This window comes from Ictalurus furcatus, chromosome 15, assembly GCF_023375685.1.
Source record: "Ictalurus furcatus strain D&B chromosome 15, Billie_1.0, whole genome shotgun sequence".
In the NCBI taxonomy this organism is placed as follows: Eukaryota; Metazoa; Chordata; class Actinopteri; order Siluriformes; family Ictaluridae; genus Ictalurus; species Ictalurus furcatus.
In genome coordinates, this window is record NC_071269.1 from 8,005,575 (window position 1) to 8,026,957 (window position 21,383).

The window sequence follows — 21,383 nt, forward strand, 5'->3', positions numbered from 1 at the left end:
TACCTCATACTGGTCACTGGAAGTGTCAACATGGCACCTCATGGCAAAGAAATCTCTGAGGATCTGAAAAAAATAATTGTTGCTCTACATAAAGACGGCCTAGGCTATAAGAAATTGCCAAGACCCTGACACTGAGCTGCAGCACGGTGGCCAAGACCATACAGCGGTTTAACAGGACAGGTTCCACTCAGAACAGGCCTCGCCATGGTCGACCAAAGAAGTTGAGTGCACATGCTCAGCGTCATATCTAGAGGTTGTCTTTGGGAAGTAGACGTATGAGTGCTGCCAGCATTGCTGCAGAGGTTTGAGGGGGGGGGGGTCAGCCTGTCAGTGCTCAGACATACGCCACACACTGCATCAAACTGGTTCTGCATGGCTGTCGTCCCAGAAGGAAGCCTCTTCTAAAAGATGATGCACAAAAAGTCCGCAAACAGTTTGCTGAAGACAAGCAGACTAAGGACATGGATTACTGGAACCATGTCCTGTGGTCTGATGAGACCAAAGATAAACTTATTTGGTTCAGATGGTGTCAAGCGTGTGTGGCGTGGGAGTGTCATGGTCTGGGGCTGGGCATGCTGGGCTGCCGCACTGGGGACTCGGGAGCCACAGTTCATTGAGGGAACCATGAATGCCAACATGTACTGTGACATACTGAAGCAGAGCATGATCAGTATGCAGTAATCCAGCATGATAACCACCCCAAACACACCTCCAAGACGACCACTGCCTTGCTAAGAAGCTGAGGGTGAAGGTGATGGACTGGCCAAGCATGTCTCCAGACCTTAAACCCTATTGAGCATCTGTGGGGCATCTTCAACGGAAGGTGGAGGAGCACAAGGTCTCTAACATCCACCAGCTCCGTGATGTGGTCATGGAGGAGTGGAAGAGGACTCCAGTGGCACCTGTGAAGCTCTGGTGAACTCCATGGCCAAGAGGGTTAAGGCAGTGCTGGAAAATAATGGTGGCCACACAAAATATTGACACTTTGGCCCAATTTGGACATTTTCACTTAGGGGTGTACTCACTTTTGCTGCCAGCGGTTTAGACATTAATGTCTGTGTGTTGAGTTATTTTGAGGGACAGCAAATTTACACTGTTACACAAGCTGTACACTCACTAATTTACATTGTAGCACAGTGTCATTTCTTCAGTGTTGTCACATGAAAAGATATCATCAAATATTTACAAAAATGTTGAGGGGTGTACTCACTTTTGTGAGATACTGTAAATAATACTAAGCAGTGACTGATTGATTGTTTTTATGATATTTTATTCTATCTGGTATAATTTCTCAAGAGCTGATCACTGAAAAATGTAGCAGCAGTGTTTAAGGTAGGATCTAAACTCTGCAGAACAGTGGCTCTCCAGGTTCAGGGTCAATACCTTTCCAGGTTACAGACACACATACACTATACAAACAATTATTTACCTTCTCTTTTCCATCCTCTGGTGCACAGCTGACCAAAGCATTTGACTGCTGTTCCCATCCCTGAAGTCACCTTTGAAAAAATTAAGAAAGCATCTAATGATGAACAACATATTGCTTGTTCTTGTTTAACTGGACTAAGACAGCATTTTATTATTTTCATAAAAATTAATACAAAAAAGCAAACACATTTGTAAACATTGATTGGCAAGGGATCATCTGTACCGCTGTATAAGAAATATGTGAGCAAATGTAAATAAAACATTTATCATCACTATCCATCTATTCCAGAAGTCTGATTGGTCTTCAAAATCAATACGTCTTTGCCAATTAAAAAACATAAGAAAAACACTTATGCCTATACTAAATTTTCCAATGGAAATTAAATTACCTGTTGAACATCATGAAGTGTCAGCTGAGGATCAGACGTTGTTGAGATCTTATGGGGTGGGGGGAAGAAAAATAAAAGTTTGCTTACTGAACATTATTTTTGTAAACCAAGACAGAACATTGTAATGCTTTGAGTTCCAAATACAAATATGTAATGTGAGAATGACAGATAATACAGGTGAATGTGCAGAATAACAGTTAGCGCATGTGTGAATTTACTCCAGCACACAGTCCTCACTGTGTGTGTACCTTTCATGTATGGATTTTTTGAGGAAAGTATCTTTACTTTTCTGAATAAAAACACACTCTACAGAGTTTATGCAGATCCTGCATAATCTTACCAAAACTTAATGGAAATTAAATTACCTGTTGAGCGTTGTCATTCAGTCTCAGCTGAGGATCAGTCTCAGATGAAATCTTAAGGGATCAAAGAAAAAAGTTTAACCAAATATATCTAATTTGCACAACTAGTTTTACACAAACCATGGTCCAAGTTGCCGAGAGAAACATCGAACTTCTACCCATCCCCCACAGTACAATATGACACCAGCAGTAATTACGGGGACGTACAACACACAAACCAAGTCCAAGCTGAATGTAGTAAGAGAAGGACTGAACTTCTACCCATCCCCCACCACACAGTATGACACCAGCAGTAATTACGGGGACGTACAACACACAAAACCAAGTCCAAGCTGAATGTAGTAAGAGAAGGACTGAACTTCTACCCATCCCCCACCACACAGTATGACACCAGCAGTAATTACGGGGACGTACAACACACAAACCAAGTCCAAGTTGAATGTAGTAAGATAAGCACTGAACTTCTGCCCATCTAATTACCCAATTAGAAAAGTATACATATGGGGTGTTTAACCGGCATTCGCCGGTCACCAGTAAATATGGGCTAACTGCTTAGCATGTGTGCATGTCTAGCTAACGTGAACATGACCATTACAAAGCAACAAATGACTGGCCTGTCATATCATACAGTTTTTATAACAACAAATACATAAATAATACTAAGCAGTGACTGATTATTGCAGATCCTGCATAATCTTACCAAAACTTAATGGAAATTAAATTACCTGTTGAGTGTTGTCATTCAGTCTCAGCTGAGGATCAGTCTCAGATGAAATCTTAAGGGATCAAAGAAAAAAGTCTGACCAAAAATACCTAATTTTGCACAACTAGTTTTACACAAACCATGGTCCATGGAGAGAAAAATCGAACTTCTACCCATCCCCCACAGTACAATATGACACCAGCAGTAATTACGGGGACGTACAACACACAAACCAAGTCCAAGCTGAATGTAGTAAGAGAAGGACTGAACTTCTACCCATCCCCCACCACACAGTATGACACCAACAGTAATTACGGGGACATACAAACGCATGCTAATTCAGAATTGAAGAGAGATTTGTTGTAGTGCTAGCATTCCACTGAAATTAGAAAAGTAGACAAACGTACACAGTACCATATGAAAGTCTGCAACTTGGACAAAGTCTGAAATGGCATTAGCACCAGACACACATTTCACAGAACATTACCTTCTCTGTTCCATCCTCTGCTGCTAAACAGCTGACCAAAGCATCTGACTGCTGTTGCGTCTCTGAAGTTACCTGTATGGATTCAAATAAAGTACCAATACCTTAAGTTCTCCACATGATTGACAAACTGTTTTAACAGTAAACTGTGTGTTCAAATGACTGCAAGTAGGTTAAAATTTTTGAGGTAAAATATGCACTTTCCAATTCCGTCACAGATCATCTCTTCAACAACAAAGAGCAAACATTCAGAGCAGCCTGAATATCTTTAAGTTCACATAACATTTCCATTTGCAACATGGGCTATTTGAAGTGGAATAAAATTGTAATGTAATGAAAAAGTCTGAATATAATTGGAACATGTTGAAGCTTAATTTTGCTCAGAAAATTATGCAGAGCCAAATCACTTGTGAAAATTAAGTTCCATCTTACCTTGCTTCTCCATGGCCAGTCAGAATCCCCATAGTTATAGCAAATCTCTTCCCCAGGACTGATGTCCTTTATTGCAAATAAGCACAAATGGGGCTTTCTGTCCACTGTGATCGTTTTCATTTTGCTGTTGGGGTTCATATGATCATCGTTGACAAGTCGCCCTAAAGAGCCATCTTCTCTGGCAGCATCAACCCTGAAACAGCAAGAACACAATGCTAACTACAAGGTTTAATAAAACTGACTGAATTACACAATAAGTAAGTGCAACTTTCAAGGAATAATGAAATAATCATGTTTCTGTATGGACTTCTCATCCTAGTTCATCATTACTTCTAGTTTTACACACATGGAGTCAGAAAAAGCAGAATTTGTATCTTGGGTGACCTACAACTTTGTAAATTTGCAAGACATTGTAAATTAAGTACAGCAATATACGTACCATAACTGTTTTCCATTAAAACGAAATTCAAACAAAAAAACTTCAAGCGCACGATGGTATACTCTGTGCCTTCTTTCATATTCTTGTTTAGTTATGACTTCTCCTCGATATTCAACAAGAAAATCTCCCTTTTGAAAGTGGCAACAACTGAACACTCCTCGACCTAACAAAGAACAGATCAGTCAGCAGTAAGAGAAACACCAATCCCCCTACCCACAGTACAATATGACACCAGCAGTAATTATGGGGACGTACAACACACAAACCAAGTCCAAGCTGAATGTAGTAAGAGAAACACTGAACTTCTGCCCATCCCCCACAATACACCAGCAGTAATTATGGGGACGTACAATACACAAACTATTCCAAAGTTAAACCAATACTTAAGCGTAGGTCTGTGTTACTCACCTTTAACTGAATTGATGTATTTTACATCAAATCCATCCTTATCTTTAAACATGGATGAAAAATATGCAGCTTCATCCTTCGGTGATAGTTTGGCCCTCCGGGACCTTGTTGTTGCCATCTCCTGCAAAGGCCCCATAATGTTTTTAGTCATTTTACAACATATGATTTTTTGACATTACTGATTTAATCAACTATGAGTTTATACTTTTATTTTTTTTATAGAGGGTGCAAATATTAACAATAGTGATTATTTTGTACTATCTACATGCAAGTAAGCAGTACCAGTGAAACAGGAGAAATATTTTGGACCTTAAATTTGTGTTTAGTATTTTAACATAATTGATTTGTAACATGCTGCTTTTCTCTCTCGTGCTCTCTCTCTCTCTCTCTCTCTCTCTCAACCACATTATGACTGTCACTAAAGAGAATCATTATGATAGGGCTAACATGTACAGACTATATATTTATATTAGGTGAAACCTAGAGCTACAGACACCTACAGCAACATTACTAATAACTAATAGCAGCCTAAAAAAGATAGTTCAGACTAATTAGCAAGGACATTTACACTGCCCAAATCTTCCACAAAATAAATGTGGTCAATCTGGCAATAACTTTATTTAATCATTTATTTATAATAAATTTTTCCACCCAAAATAAGCACAGAACAAGCTGTTTAGTTATTACGTATCTTTACTTTATCTTTACTGTTATAAAATGGCAAAAAAGTCCTTCTTCGACAATACATTGTTAATTCCACACCGTGAGGACACGTTACATAATTGCTGCGCACCTGCGACCAAAGCAAGCTTGATTAACTTCTAGCGCTAATTGATTAAGTCGTCAAATTAACTGCAAAATATTTTTAAAAACTTTATAACCAATGTAATATAAAATTAAACTTGGCTAAAACAGTTTCTAGACCTAAAGAGTAGCCACATGCTTTGAGTTTTATCATTAATCTTACCTGAACTCTTTAAAGCTTGATGCTTTACCCACAAGTGATCATCTCAGCAGGAAGTGGGCGGAGTCGAGTCGGAGAGAGGTCATCAAAAAGGGCGTGGTGTTTTTTCTTTTTATTTTATTTATCCTCTTTAGTTTTTTTTTTTCAAGCAATGTAAATTTTTTATTTTAAAATTTCTTTGCACAGAAAGGTAAAATAGATGATTCATGATGCGCATAAAAACATCTATTTACTATTCTGTAGTGAAAAAAGACTGAAAGATATATGGTTTCTACGAACATATCTCTACACATATCCATAATTTTAGGTGGATGTGAAGCTTATAAGCCTAAAATGTTGTTTTGTGTTATGATTAATGAGAAAGAGATTAATGTTAAAGCACTTCTATGAAAAGTAGAGACTCTAACCTTTACAACAATATAAAACATGATCAGCTGGGTACGCTGTGGGTTTTAAACATTAAAAGGGGATGTGCAATTACGTCATTTGGACTCGGTACCAGGTCCGCCTGAGTTTAAGGCTGCATTTACATTACATGGCTCAGGTGACCCAATTCCAATGTTTTCCTTCCATGTGGCACAGATTAGATATGACCCATGAGCGTGTAAACAGGAAAAAGCACAAGGATTCCAATATTCTCAGATCCGTTTCAGGCCTCATTCATATTTGGAAATAAATCTGATATGAATTAGATATGTGCATTTGCGTCTGCTATGTAAACAGACAAATTGGATATTCCCCTGTCAATGCGAGTCGTACATAATTGAAAAAGTGATATGGCGAATGGCATAAACTCAGGTGGACACCAGCCATGAAAACACAACTCTCAACAAGGTCTCTCTTCTTTTTCTCTCCGCTTTAAGAGGACAGTGTTTTGTTTACCTTTAAATATGGTGTGGTAAACAAAAGCTTGTATTATATTTCCGTTTGTGTCCAAATTGCGCCATTTTTACTTCCTTTTCGGCCTAAGCTTTTCTGGTGACGTCTACCTTGGGTAGTTTCGCGAAAATTTGTGTTTGTGAGCTCAATTAAACTAACAGAACCACTCAGCACAATACATTAAAAAGTATGAAACAGATCCAACCCATAAAATAATAATGAAAGCAAATATGTAGAATAAAATCAAACACAAATGAAGGCCATAGATAGAACACCAGAAGCTATAAGGAAAATAATAGCAAATACAAGTGGTTGAAATTAGAACAATCCACTGATAAATTGATTCAAATACTTTAAAAACATTTCAGTCATTAGACAATTATTAACCCTACTGAGTGGCCTGTATTGCTAAGTTTTGAGTGTGAAGGAGACTGACAGCTCCAGGATATGCGCTGTTCTAAAGTGTGGATGTTCTAGTTTCAATGCTTCTTAAACGTTTGTGAAAAGGAAGGGCATTAAAAGGTTAGTAGCTGGATGAGAAGGGTCCTTTAGTACTGGTGTTTTCCCCCCATCTGAATGTGGAGGAGATGGTCACTCGCAGGAATTTCTGGCTGTCGCATTTCAGTGTTGTTGATAACCAAGTGTAGGTGGACCCCACAGCTCCTGTAAAAGTCTACTAATGTTTCCTTGGTTTGGGAAACAATCAATTCCAGGTTGTTTGCCTCATACCAGTTCACCAAAAATGAGATCTCACTTCCATTAGCTATTCTACCTTTGTAAGAAATCAAAGCCATTATTGTGGAGTTATCAGAAAATTGAAACATCCTTACAGACTGCGAGTGGGAATTGCAGTCATTTGTGTACAGTAATACAGACATGATGAGCAAGTGCTAATGGTCAAGGGATTACAGTGCTTGTTTTTACGTTTGACTACCTGCATCCTTCCCAACAAAAAGTCAAGTATGCATTGACAGGGCTACTTTTAACTTCTATATGAAATAATATGCCATACAGCCTGAACGGGAGAACAGTGTTCAAAGCAGAATTGTAATCAACAAACAGACCCCTTAGGTGCCAGATGCGTCTAGGTATTGAAACATACAGTGTAGACCCAATGAAACTGCATCATCAACAGACCTCTATGCTCTGCATGCAAGTCGACAGTACTGAAAAGACGGTTACATACCATAGATTAAAAGATTTTAATGATAACAAATGTCAAAGCAACAGGTCTGTAAGCATTTAGACAGCATGGGCTGGGTTTTGGGCATTGGCACAATCACAGCTAGTGTCTAATATACAATAATACAATCAGCTTATTAATGTACATAACTAAATGACTAGTTAATGTCATATCACAAGTGATTACATTTCCCATACTGTACTGCTGCCTACAAACAGGGCTGCCATGGACCGCAATTCCCAGAACACTCACCCTCATTCTAATCATGCACTCCTGCATCCAATTCACAGCACTCACACCCACGCTATATAAGATATATATATATATATATACAGTATCTCACAAAAGTGAGTACACCCCTCATATTTTTGTAAATATTTGATTATATCTTTTATCGTGACAACACTGAAGAAATGACACTTTGCTACAATGTAAAGTAGTGAGTGTACAGCTTGTGTAACAGTGTAAATTTGCTGTCCCCTCAAAATAACTCAACACAGCCATTAATGTCTAAACCGCTGGCAACAAAAGTGAGTACACCCCTAAGTGAAAATGTCCATATTGGGCCCAAAGTGTCAATGTTTTGTGTGGCCACCATTATTTTCCAGCACTGCCTAAACCCTCTTGGGCATGGAGTTCACCAGAGCTTCACAGGTTCCACTGGAGTCCTCTTCCACTGCTCCATGACCACATCACGGAGCTGGTGGATGTTAGAGACCTTGTGCTCCTCCACCTTCCGTTTGAGGATGCCCCACAGATGCTCAATAGGGTTTAGGTATGGAGACATGCTTGGCCAGTCCATCACCTTCACCCTCAGCTTCTTTAGCAAGGCAGTGGTCGTCTTGGAGGTGTGTTTGGGGTAGTTATCATGCTGGAATACTGCATACTGATCATGCTCTGCTTCAGTATGTCACAGTACATGTTGGCATTCATGGTTCCCTCAGTGAACTGTAGCTCCCCAGTGCCGGCAGCACTCATGCAGCCCCAGACCATGACACTCCCACCGCCACACACGCTTGACACCATCTGAACCAAATAAGTTTATCTTGGTCTCATCAGACCACAGGACATGGTTCCAGTAATCCATGTCCTTAGTCTGCTTGTCTTCAGCAAACTGTTTGCGGGCTTTCTTGTGCATCATCTTTAGAAGAGGCTTCCTTCTGGGACGACAGACATGCAGATCAATTTGATGCAGTGTGCGGCGTATGGTCTGAGCACTGACAGGCTGACCCCCCACCCCTTCAACCTCTGCAGCAATGCTGGCAGCACTAATACGTCTATTTCCCAAAGACAACCTCTAGATATGATGCTGAGCATGTGCACTCAACTTCTTTGGTGGACCATGGTGAGGCCTGTTCTGAGTGGAACCTGTCCTGTTAAAACGCTGTATGGTCTTGGCCACCGTGCTGCAGCTCAGTGTCAGGGTCTTGGCAATCTTCTTATAGCCTAGGCCATCTTTATGTAGAGCAACAATTCTTTTTTTCAGATCCTCAGAGAGTTCTTTGCCATGAGGTGCCATGTTGAACTTCCAGTGACCAGTATGAGGGAGTGTGAGAGCGATGACACCAAATTTAACACACCTGCTCCCCATTCACACCTGAGACCTTGTAACACTAACAAGTCAGGGGACAGCAAATTTACACTGTCACACAAGCTGTACACTCACTACTTTACACTGTAGCAAAGTGTCATTTCTTCAGTGTTGTCACATGAAAAGATATCATCAAATATTTACAAAAATTTGAGGGGTGTACTCACTTTTGTGAGATACTGTATATATACACACATCACTATCCTCTTAGTGTTCTGGGACCTGCAGATTTACAGATTAAGCACTGATGGGTGTTGTGATATTTACTGATGCACTGGCACACTTGTTTGGTGGAAACACTTTTCTGGGAATGTCTGACACTTCTGTTATGTGATTCCGATATCCTACACAATTTAGTATTTGATCTAATTCATCAATATTGTAATTTAGAGTTTCAAAGCCCCTCTGTGTGTATACAAACTGCTGTTTTTATATTATTTAACTATTAGTGAATTATTGTTATTTTTTTTTTTAAATAACAAGACAAGAGGATAGACCAAAAAATAACAAGGCTGGGATGGGCTTTATATAAATTGAAATATGCCAGAGGATTTAAATATATGCATTACTTAATGCTATATTTGTAAATCTATAGTCTTAGAACAAAGATGAGACTTGTTAGTCAATTGAAAAATTATGGTAAATTTGTGACACCAGAGGTTTTCTGGATAACTGAGGATTCTGTATCAGAATCCTGTTCACACCAAGAACGATAACTGTAAAGATTACTATAACGATACCTATATTAGTGTCCACACCAACACACAATATCGTCCTGTTTATTCTAAGCATGCACTGCAGTTATGTTGTCTGCTGCTTTAAATGCTTGAACTATTCTGATTGGTTGATTCTGATTGGCAGAAAAAATCGTTCTGAAAGTGATTCCAACGATATTGTTTCTCTGTGCCATTATGGTTATAGTTGTGGTGTGGAATCTGCTGTTCTTTAATGCTTAGAATGATTTTTAGAAGTAGATCTTTATCATGATAGTTATCAGACTTGGTGTGAACAGGCCTTAACACAGTGGTTTGACAAAATCCAACATTATGAGGACATTTCCGAAATTATGAGGACATCTGGTAGTCAGCCAATCAAAAGCCGCGATACCACACACGCACACGAATATTCATGAGCAGGTGCAGTGACACAGACCCAACTACAGGGGCACTGTGTCATACACACGCTTAACACAAAGTCAGGTCATTGTTAATTATGGGGACTTCTATAGAAATTTTGGATTTCAGTTCCCACTACATATACAAGTACTGCTACGTTGCCCGAATTATGAGGACACTGGCCCTGTCCTCATAATCCAAAATGTCCCCGTAGTGTGGCGTGTATTCATATGAAATGTCCTCATAAATCACAAAAACCAACACACACACACACACACACACACACACACACACACACACACACACACACACACACACACACACAGAGTGCAGCCTTCAGAGGGTTTATAAAGAGGAGTGGCCAGGTGCGGCTTGTTTATGCTGATTACCTGCATGAGAGCGTCGCATAGCAACCGTTGATTTGTCCTAGAGGCCACTTGCGGCATTACACCTATCACTTATCAGCTACTATAAACAGTAGTTCCCTCACCAGCCTCGTCTTTTTCCTCTTTCCTAAAGTTAATAAGAGAAACATCACGGCTTGTCATGCATGAACTCCTACTGCTTTACCTCTGACTGTGACAAAGCGCTGACACTGGAGACTCCTTCCATTAATGTTAAATAAATGTAAAGGGTGAAATTTTCCATGCTGTCTGTGTGGGCGGGGCATACGCGCTCTCTCTCTCTCTCTCTCTCTCTCTCGCGCGCGCGCACTCTCTCTCCTGTTAATCACAGCTACACTAGGCAATCACGGGTGTCTGTAAGACCATATAGATTTTTAAAATTGGTTTACATGCAGCCTCGGCTGTACACGTGCCTGTGAATAGGCTGTTACTATAGAAACGATACCATATTAGAAGGAGTGCATTAATATAAACCTGACTTTTTAGGGGGAAACAGTGGAGGAAGAAGGTGGAACACATGTGACGTGTCTTCACCTTCTGAGAGGAAAACTGGGCTACTCATTTCCCACTGGGATGGATGTTATGTTTTAGCACTTACACTTAAAGGGTTCAGTTTTTCCTAAAAAGAACTGGAAAGGAACCAAACTGACCAATGATAAATAATAACATGGCTAAGGATTAGCTAAAGCTAGAAGTGTTCATAATTCCTCAGTGATAATCAGGAGCTGGGCTGCACTGTAGTTTTTTAAGGGTTCATTTAGAATCAATCCTTAAACCAATCAACCCTAACCCCAACCCTAATCCTACCCTAACCCTACCTCTAACCCTACCCCAACCCTAATCCTACCCTAACCCTAATCCTACCCCAACCCTAATCCTAACCCCAACCTTAACCCTACCCCAACACTAACCCTACCCCCAACTGTAACCCTACCCCAACCCTATCCCTACCCCAACCCTAACACCAACCCTAACCCTAATCCTACCCCTAATCCTAACCCAACCCTAACCCTACCCCCAACTGTAACCCTACCCCAACTCTAACCCCAACCCTAACACCAACCCTAACCCTAATCCTACCCCAACTCTATCCCCAACCCTAACCCCAACCCTAACCCTTCCCCCAACCCTAACCCTAATCCTAACCCCAACCCCAACCCTAAGTAGTGTGAGGTACAAACTCCAAATTATTGCTCAGTATTTTCTTCTCAATACCTAGAACCTAGAATATTTAGTTATCCTGGTAGAAAAAAGGGATCTTTAAAGGTTCTGAAAGGGTTCCTTGGAGAATTCTTTGCCTACTCTGACCCAAAGAACCCAATCTGATGAAGATCTGATGAGGAATCACTGTAAGCGTTCCCCCAGAGGGATTGTCAAAGAACATTGAAGTAGGGCTGGGCAATATGAATATGGAAGTATTCTCAATGAGTCCTAGATATATATTGTAAAATAAAACACAATGTGTTTGTGTGTGTGTGTGTGAGAGAGAGAGAGAGAGAGAGAGAGAGCGAGAGAGAGAGAGAACGAGATAGAGAGAGGGGGATGTATGGTGATAAATACTGATTAGATAATTTGTGCTGTATGTTTTCTTCCTCATGATTGTGTGTGTGTGTCTGTGTGTAGATAAAATAGGGCTCAGTGAGTGCATCATTTCCTAGAGGTCAAGTGGACTGACCTCTGCTGTCTGAGAAAAGAGAAAACTCTCTCTCTCTCTCTCTCTCTCTCTCTCTCTCTCAATCAATAAATAAATAAATAAAATCCACTTTAGTAATGCAAAAATAATTGCACCCATGCAGCTTCAGTAGCTAATACATTGCTGCCTTTTAGTTAAGCAATAACACACACACACACACACAAATAATCAACACCTTCTGACCAATCAGGAACCAGAACTCAGCAGTGCCGGTGTAATTATGAAATGTCACTAATGACTTGAGGTTTATACCTGAGGTTGTGACAGGTATTCCTGAAAGGGGAGGGACTTGTGACTGCCTGCTCTATTCCTTAACTCCACCCCCACTGAAAGTTGCCGTGGAGACAGCTGGCTCTTTCACACCTTAATAAAAGCCATATGACACGTGCATACTAACTGTGGCATTGAAATTCTGAAATATTCCTACACAGCACGCAGCCGGCACCTGTTACACTCACTCGCCTCAGGGACTGTGTGTGTGTGTGTATGCGAGTGTGTGTGTGTGTGTGTGTGTGTGTGTGAGTGTGTGTGTGTGTGTGTGTGTGAGTGTGTGAGTGTGTGAAAGGACAATGTACAGGCTGCTGTTAGAGGAGAGCGAGTGTACAACATCCCTTCTGAACATCCATTATCCCCTCTGAGCTTCTGGGACGAGAGGGGGGGGAGGGAGAGAGAGAGAGAGAGAGAGGGAGAGAGAGAGAGAGAGAGATGGATTAGGAGACTGACAGTTGTTTATTAATAATACAGGAATGTAAAAGGAGGTGGAATAAATGAGAGATTTGGGTGTGATATCAGAGCTGAGATGATTTGCATCAGTTAACATTTAAAGGCCTGCAAAAGGATTGTGGGTAAATGTAGTGACCTCTCTCTCTCTCTCTCTCTCTCTCTCTCTCTCACACACACACACACACACACACACACACACTTTCCTCTTTTGTAACAGGTGACAGTCAGTCAACCTTCTCTTAACTAAACTCTCTTATCACTGCAAGACTCACACACACACACTTACACTCTCTCTCTCACACACACACCCTGAGAACAATTTAGAACTGGATAAATAATTGTATGTGTAAAGAATAAAACAGTGGAGTGATATTGTAGGAAAACAACGACAGGGTGGTGTGATGAAGAGGAGTTACTGTTACCATACCACTCTTTCATTCCTTCCTTCATTCCTTCAAACATGAAAAACATCAAAAACTCACTTCCTGTAATAACCCCCCTCTCTCTTTCTCTGTGTGTGTGTGTGTGTCTGTCTCTCTCTCTCTTTCTCTCTCTCTCTCTGTGTGTGTGTCTGTCTATCTCTCTCTCTCTGTGTGTGTATGTGTGTCTGTCTGTCTGTCTCTCTCTGTGTGTGTCTGTCTGTCTGTCTCTCTCTCTCTCTGTGTGTGTGTGTGTGTGTCTGTCTGTCTGTCTGTCTCTCTCTCTCTCTGTATGTGTGTGTGTGTCTGTCTCTCTCTCTCTGTGTGTGTATGTGTGTCTGTCTGTCTGTCTCTCTCTCTCTGTGTGTGTGTGTGTGTCTGTCACTCTCTCTCTCTCTGTGTGTGTGTGTGTGTGTGTCTCTCTCTCTCTGTGTGTGTGTGTGTGTGTGTGTGTGTGTGTGCGCGCGCGCATGCACTAGTACACTGGAGCTAGTGAAGCATGTTGGTGAGAGTGTGCGTGAAAGACTGGGGTTTTTTTTTTTTTCCAGTTTCTTAATCTTACTTTCCCCCTCTACGTGTTAGAATTATAACAAAGTCAGAAAGTACCATAGATCTTAGGCTGCTCGCTGCTTTTTGCCGTGTGTCGGCATGGCGTCTGACCCTGTACAGGGACTCCCACACCTGTCCCAGCGTAATGGGTGCAGGTGTGTACCTGAGCTCGGTGTGAGCGTGGAGGAACTGCTCGTGGTGGTAGGAGAGGTAGTCGGGTTTGATAATATCCTCTCAGCATCGTGAATGAACAAGGCAATCCTAGTATTTTTGTAAACAGAACAGCTTGGTAGTCAATTGACCGAGAACGGAGTATGGGTTAGAGGAAGTTATGTGACCGTGACTCCTTTAGCGACTCTGGCCACAAAAATCACCATTTCAAATGTACCACCTTTTATTCCAAACGACGCCATTCTCAAGGAACTGGCATGATACGGAAAAACGATTCCACTAGGATGCAAAAATACAGCATTAAAACATGTCCTCTCATTTAGACGGCAGGTGTTCATGTTTCTGACTTCGCCTGAGCGCGTGTTAGAGATCTATTTCCGCGTCAGTCACGGAGAAAGCTCCTACATGCTGTATTCAAGTACCAACAATTTTAAGTGTTTTGAATGTGGCGATTTAGGACACAAAAGTTCCTTCTGTCCACATAAAAAGGTGGACAATGATCAACAGTTACCTGATGATACAGCTGAAAGCGGATCAACTAACAATAACAGTAACAGTGATACAGAGGTTACAGCAACACAGCAAACAAAAGTGATGAAGAGACCAGCAGAAAGGCCTTCAGAGGAGACAAAGGGGCAAGAGGGGGTGAGTGAAAGCCATGCTAATGTGGAGAGTAGTGAGCAAGCTGGATGCAGCTCTGCTGTCATTCCTGTTAAAGTTCAGAAAATTTATAATAGTGAGACAGAGATTCAGATAAATGCACAGGCAGTGGAGGAGGATTCAGGAGATGAGCTGGATGGACTGTCTCAGTGTACTGATGACAGCATGAGAGATGATGAACAATGGTCAGAAGGGTCAAAGGTGTTAAAAGTAACCAACTTTTATACTGTGGATCAAATTAATGAGTTTCTGGATGAAACAAAGGGCAAAAGTGTTGAAGTAAGTGAGTTCTTTTCAGACCTAGACAAGTTCGTTGCATCTGTAGTACAGGCGAGGAACATTAGCAGCCTTAAGGAGCTATCACAGAAGAAAAGGTATCGATTAAAAAAGCACATAACTGCAATTCGGCAAAGACAAAAACTGGAAAAGAGAGGCCAAAAGAGGGGAGAAGGTAACTATACACTATGACTAACATGCTGTCCTTCTTCCTGACTTGTTTCTCTCTAATCTCTCTTCTCCTTATGGAAACCTTAAGGGTGGGTTCCGTCAATGTTAATGGGATGAGGGATAAGAGGAAGGCTCACACAATTTTAGAATGTTTCAGGGTAAAAAATCTAGATGTGATTTTTTTTGCAAGAAACCCACAGTGATGTTAAGAATGAGGTGGACTGGCGACGGTGGTGGAGGAGCGAGTGTGTTCTCAGTCATGGGATTAACCTGAGTGCAGGAGTTACAATCCTTGTCCCCTCATCTTTTAAAGTAAAAATTCTGTCCAAAAAGGAAATTGAACTAGGGAGACTACTCGCACTTAGAGCTGAGGCTAATGGGTTTTCCGTTGTTTTTGTCCATATCTATGCACCTAACACAGGGGATGATAGGATAAATATCTTTAACAAATTAAAAGTGTTTTTAAGACAACAACAGAATGGTGATTTTAGGATTTTGGGGGGTGATTGGAATTGTACACAGGATTCGTGTCTTGACAGAAATGGAGAGGAGCCGCATATGCAATCATCTGCAGTTTTAATCAATGTCACTGAAACCTTTAAACTATCAGTCATATGGAGAGAAAAAAATCCTTCAGTAAAACAATATACCTGGGTAAAGCTGAATGAGGGGAAGATTTCAGCAGCACGGCTAGATAGAATGTATTTATCAGATCACTTGAGAAATAGAGTAGTAAATACAGCCATCGTCCCTACTCCATATTCTGATCATAAGCTTATCACTGTGGATTGCACCTTGACATCCAGAAAGCATAACAGTTCTTATTGGCATTTTAATGTAAAGTTACTGCAAGTTAAAAAAAATTTGTGAAACCTTTAAGTCTTTTCGGGAAACTTGGAAAAGGGAAAAAGGTAGATATGAAAATGATACTCTGTGGTGGGAAAATGGTAAAGTGCTTATTAGAGAATTTTGTCTGCAGTACACATATCACTCAAACTTGTGCTTCAAACGGACCCTTGAGTGGCTCGAGAGAGAGATTCTTGCCATTGAAAAGAACATGATTGGGAATCCTTCTGGTAATCCACAAGAGTGGACAGATAAGAAACAAAAGTTGAATTCCATTTTGCATGAGAAGGTTAAAAGAGCTCTAGTGAGGAGCAAGTTTTTATCAATGAAAGACATGGATGGTCCAACCTCTTACTTTTTTAACTTGGACAATAAAAATGTACAAGATATACAAATGTATAGTTTAAAAAACAGCACTGGTCATGATATAAGTGACCCTGTAGAAATGCGCAGCCTGGCAGTGAACTTTTACTCCCAGTTATATTCTGCTGAGAACACAGATGCTCAGATCCAAGATGAGCTCTTACAGAATCTTCCCTGTTTAACCTCTGAAGATAAACAAGCTTTGGAGACTGGACTTACTTTTGGGGAACTAAGTGCTGCAGTAAAGGGACTTTCTTCAGGTCGCACTCCAGGGATCGATGGACTTCCTGGAGAGTTCTACATACATTTCTGGACTATAATCGGAGCTGATCTCTTTGAAGTTCTACAAGAATGTCTTCGTAAAGGATTTCTGCCTAAGAGTTGCCGATGGGCAATTTTAACACTACTCCCCAAGAAAGGTGATCTGACTCTGTTAAAGCACTGGAGACCAGTCGTGATTCTGTGCTCTGAATACAAAATAATATCAAAGTGTATTGCCAACAGGATAAACAAGATATTTCATAAAATTATATATAAGGATCAATCTTATTGTATAAAAGACAGATGCATTACTGATAACTTACATTTACTACGTGATGTCATTGATTATGCCATGAATGATAATATTAATATGGGAGTTTTGGCACTGGATCAGGAAAAAGCCTTCGATCGAGTTGACCATTGATTTCTTTTTAGAGCTTTGGAGGCTTTTGTGTTTGGAGATAACATTGTCTCAATGATAAAGTTGCTTTATAACAGGGCTACGTGTATGATAAAGATGGCGGGCGGTCTTAGTGTTCCTGTTAAGGTATAAGACAGGGCTGCCCACTCTATATATAAGATAGGGCTGCCCACTCTCTATATAACACAGGGCTGCCCACTCTATATATAAGACAGGGCTGCCCACTCTCAGGTCAGCTGTATAGTTTGGCCATTGAACCTCTCCTCTGTAAACTAAGAGAGAAGTTAATGGGACTGCAGATAAAGGCCACAGTATCTAACGATTATGTAAAAGTCTCAGCATATGCAGATGATGTTATTATTGTTATAATAGTATGGCATAAAATGACTGTTTTAGAACCCCCTGACGAACTGGTGGAAGATATCCAAAAACGGTTGATAGACTTTTTTTGGTCTGGTCAACACTGGCTAAAAGCAGCAGTGACAAGACAAGAAGGTTGACAAGAAGGATGACAAGGACTAGTGGACATTAAAAGTAGAATAACGACCTTTAGACTTCAGACAGCAGAAAGACTCCTTTATGGAGAGGATGTGAGCTGGTCTTTGGTGGCTTGGGCCCTTCTGAAGAAAGCGGGAAGGATGGGGCTTGATCGACATCTTTTTCTGATGGACACTCAAAGTGCTGACCTAACCAGTTTGACATCCTTTTATCACTCAATGTTGAAAGCCTGGAGAACTCTAGGTATCTCAAGGAACCTCAGGGATGTATCGAGCCCTTGGCTCAGGGAAGAACCCCCGTTGCACAACCCTGCTGTGGAGCTGAAGATTCTAAAGTCTGCATCTGTGAGGAACGCCTTAAAGAACTCAGGAGTTACAAAAATTGGACATTTAATAACAGCAGAAGGATGGATGTCTGCTGAGAGGCTGTCTGCTAAGCTTGGAGTGAGGTCAGTACGCCTGACACAGAGATTGCTGAATGACCTTCTTAAACGCTTACCAATGGATTTTAAATGTAATCTGGAAACACCTGATGAAGATACATCATTTCAAGGAAGATAGAGCATTTCAAGAAAAGGAGGGGGCGTTGCTTACCTTCAGGATTTCTGAAATTGAGGTGTTTAGTGAAACCGGAAAAAAAGGCACTGTACACAACATGTGTAAAGGTTTCATACACCAACTCTCTGGAGGGACTTAAAGAATCTAAATGGCAGGAAGTTTTCGGACCAGGCGCTTCCCCTAAAGGTCGCTGGAGGACCCTGTATAAACCTCCCATTGAGAAAAGGTCTGGAGATCTGCAGTGGAGAATTGTGCATGGTATAATAGCTACAAACAGACACAGAGCACACCTTGATCCACAGGTAGGGGAGGGGAGTCCCTATCTTGGCTGTTGAAGGAACCAGTGGTGTATGGGACTCGTTTCAACGTGAAGCACATAGCAGGACCCTTCGTGATGCAGTTGTCCTGTTCGGCTGGGATTGTCACGCTAGGACATGTGGTCGAGCGATGTGGACCTAGTTTGATCGACGCTGCAGGTTTAGCCTCTCAAGTGAGACTTACATCCACCAGGGTCATAAGCCAACTGCTCAACACGTGGAAGTGTGAACTCAAAAAATGGAGCTTTCTCTGCTGAACAACTACTGTAACGGACACTGTCACCCAACTGCTGACGAACCCTTTCCTGAAGTGACCCTTCTTCCTGATTTTAAAGACTGTACGGGACAGCTGTTAGAGTCCAGAGAGACTCTCACAAACAGGTTGGATGTCATGGGGGAAAACTTATGTATTCTTTGTTTGTAAAAGTTTTAAAGAAAAACAAACTAAATGGTAGGGCTGACACTCCTTGGAGAGCTCATCTAGGGCTTGACAGTGAGGTCAGACCTGCGTGGAGAGCGCTATATAAACCACCGTTGACAAAAAGGGTTGGAGATTTACAGTGGAGAATTTTACACGGTATTGTGGCTGTAAATGCCTTTATTTCTGTTATTAACCCCAGTGTAAGAGATGCACTGTTTTTGTTTACAGATGTCCTTTTTGTTTACAGAGGGAAATAGTCTATCACTGTTTTTTAGAGTGCAACAGACTATGCACCTTGTTTCAGCTGTTACAACAAATGTTCACGATGTTTGGAGAAAAGTTTTCCAAGCATTTGTTTATTTTTGGTTTTAGATATAGTCAGAAGGGGAGAGGGAAATGTCAGTTATTTAATTTTGTACTACAACAAGCAAAAATGGCAATTTACCTTAGCAGAAGAAATAAATGCGATAAATAAATTTATCATTTATTTTATTTTCTTCTGTGTTTTTGGAAACAGAGCATCAAGCTGTAGATAACTCTATTTTGATTAAATAAAGAGGTATTGAAATCTCAAAAATCTCTCTCTCTGTCCCTCTCTCTCTCTCTGACACTCTCTCACTGTCTCTCTCTCTGTCTCTCTCTGCCCCTGTCTCTCTCTCTCTGTGCCTCTCTCTCACTCTCTCTGTCTCTCTCTCTGTCTCTCTCTCTCTCACTCTCCCTGTCTCTCTCTCTGTCCTTGTCTCTCTCTGTGTGTCTCTGTCTGTCTCTCTTTCTCTGTCTCTCTCCCTGTCTCTCTCTTTGTCCCCATCTCTCTCTGTCTTTCTCTCCCTCACTCTGTCTGTCTCTCTCTCTGTCTCTTTCTCTCTCTGTCTGTCTCTCTCTGTCTCTCTCTCTGTCTTTCTCTCTCTTTGTCTCTCTTGCTATCTGTCTCCCTGTCTGACTCCCTATTTCTCTCTCCGTGTCTCTCTTCTTGCTATGTTTCAATGATCCCTCAGTGCTATGTGGAGACGTGTAAGAGACGTGTAAGAGAGAAACAGAAGTCAGAGACAGAGAGACGAGAGGTTAAAAGTGTGAGATTACGAGTGACGGAGACGCTGAGGCACGGTTTAAATCAGATCAACGGACAGACTATAAACTTTAGTAAAAGTATTCTTTAAGTAACAAACACTACATGAGGATTGGTCGAGGATCGTACAAGTCAATCGTTTTGCTTTTGTTGCTTTAGCTAATTTGCATATTGAGAAAATCTCAGTTCAGATGCCACTGAAGTCGTGGCTCTGTGAGTGGTGTGTATGAGTAATAACGAGCTTGTGTTTAAAAAGACTATCCACACACACACACACACACACACACTAACACACTGATAGCTAACATTAAATCCTGAGAGTAAATGAAGCAAAGAGACACAAAGGATTATTGAATAAAAGAAAGGCGTGGATGGGATATTGTGTGCGTGTGTGTGTGTGTGTGCATGTGTGTGTGTGTGCATGTGTGTGTGTGTGTGTGTGTGTGTGTGTGTGTGTGTTTTCAGTTCTTTGATCAAATAAGAAAAAAGGAAGAATTAAAGTGGTGATTCATCACCTTGTCAGTCTCCATGACATTTATCTGGCTCTTCTGCTTTTTGGCAGCTCTACACACACACACACACACACACACACACACACACACACACAAAACCCTTTCCTTTCACACTTTTAGCTGTCACTCTTCTTTTATTCTTGAACAATTTTTCTACAGCCCTCCTGCGTCCTCGCACCTTCTCTCGCTTTATTGTCCGAAAGGCGATTTCTCTCTCTCTCTCTCTCTCTCTCTCTCTCTCACACACACACACACAGGGCATTGAAATCTGATGCATTTTCTTTCAAAACCCCCCACAATTTCGTTTACAATTATCTCTCATATACTAACAATAATAATAATAATAATAATAATAATAATAAATACATTTGTGTATTTTTACCATATATATATATATATATTCTCTATTTATTCTCTCTCTTTATGCCCTCTATTCTCGCTCTCTCTCTCTCTCTCTCTCTCTCTCTCTCTCGATAAGAAAACATTATCACGTTGCAAAGTGTTATAAAAATCTCTGAGACTGGAGACTCCTTCTGTAAATGTTAAATGAACACATCTCTCCTCACAGTGTAATTTAAAGCACCATGACTCTGTCCAGGCCATTACTAAGGATATTAATGGATGTTCATTCTCTTGAAAGCTAAACTCACATCCAGGATGTGATGAAGCATTAAACAG

At 40.9% G+C, this 21,383-nt stretch overlaps 2 protein-coding genes across 3 annotated transcripts in view; both read right to left on the reverse strand.

The window, feature by feature from the left end:
- Positions 1–626, reverse strand: part of dnai3 (dynein axonemal intermediate chain 3) — an 88,158-nt gene extending 87,532 nt beyond the window's left edge. Inside the window, exon 1 of the mRNA XM_053643601.1 lies at positions 585–626. Coding sequence (XP_053499576.1) covers positions 585–626 — 42 coding nt within the window. The remainder of the gene's footprint in view (positions 1–584) is intronic.
- A 575-nt stretch (positions 627–1,201) lies between these two features.
- Positions 1,202–10,660, reverse strand: LOC128619624 (N-lysine methyltransferase KMT5A-A-like). 2 transcript variants are annotated; one of them, XM_053643917.1, is made up of 9 exons: positions 5,613–10,660; positions 4,646–4,766; positions 4,238–4,400; positions 3,799–3,991; positions 3,370–3,441; positions 2,905–2,955; positions 2,183–2,233; positions 1,818–1,865; positions 1,202–1,499 (listed from the first exon to the last, which is right to left on the reverse strand). In XM_053643917.1, exons 2-9 carry the CDS (start codon positions 4,761–4,763, stop codon positions 1,422–1,424), a joined length of 774 nt encoding a protein of 257 aa, XP_053499892.1. In that variant the 5' UTR covers positions 4,764–4,766; positions 5,613–10,660; the 3' UTR covers positions 1,202–1,421. The 2 variants fall into 2 exon arrangements, with proteins under 2 accessions (XP_053499892.1, XP_053499891.1); XM_053643916.1 differs by lacking the exon at positions 5,613–10,660 and having other exon boundaries at positions 4,646–4,814.
- Positions 10,661–21,383: the final 10,723 nt, after the last annotated feature.

Coding starts and splice junctions, on each gene's coding strand:
- LOC128619624 (XM_053643916.1), bottom strand. CDS start 4,796: ATGACTAAAAACATTATGGGGCCTTTGCAGGAGATGGCAACAACAAGG. Junction 3,992..4,237: donor TTTAATGGAAAACAGTTATG/GTACGTATATTG, acceptor TTGCTGTTTCAG/GGTTGATGCTGCCAGAGAAG. Junction 2,956..3,369: donor CAGAGGATGGAACAGAGAAG/GTAATGTTCTGT, acceptor TGATCCCTTAAG/ATTTCATCTGAGACTGATCC.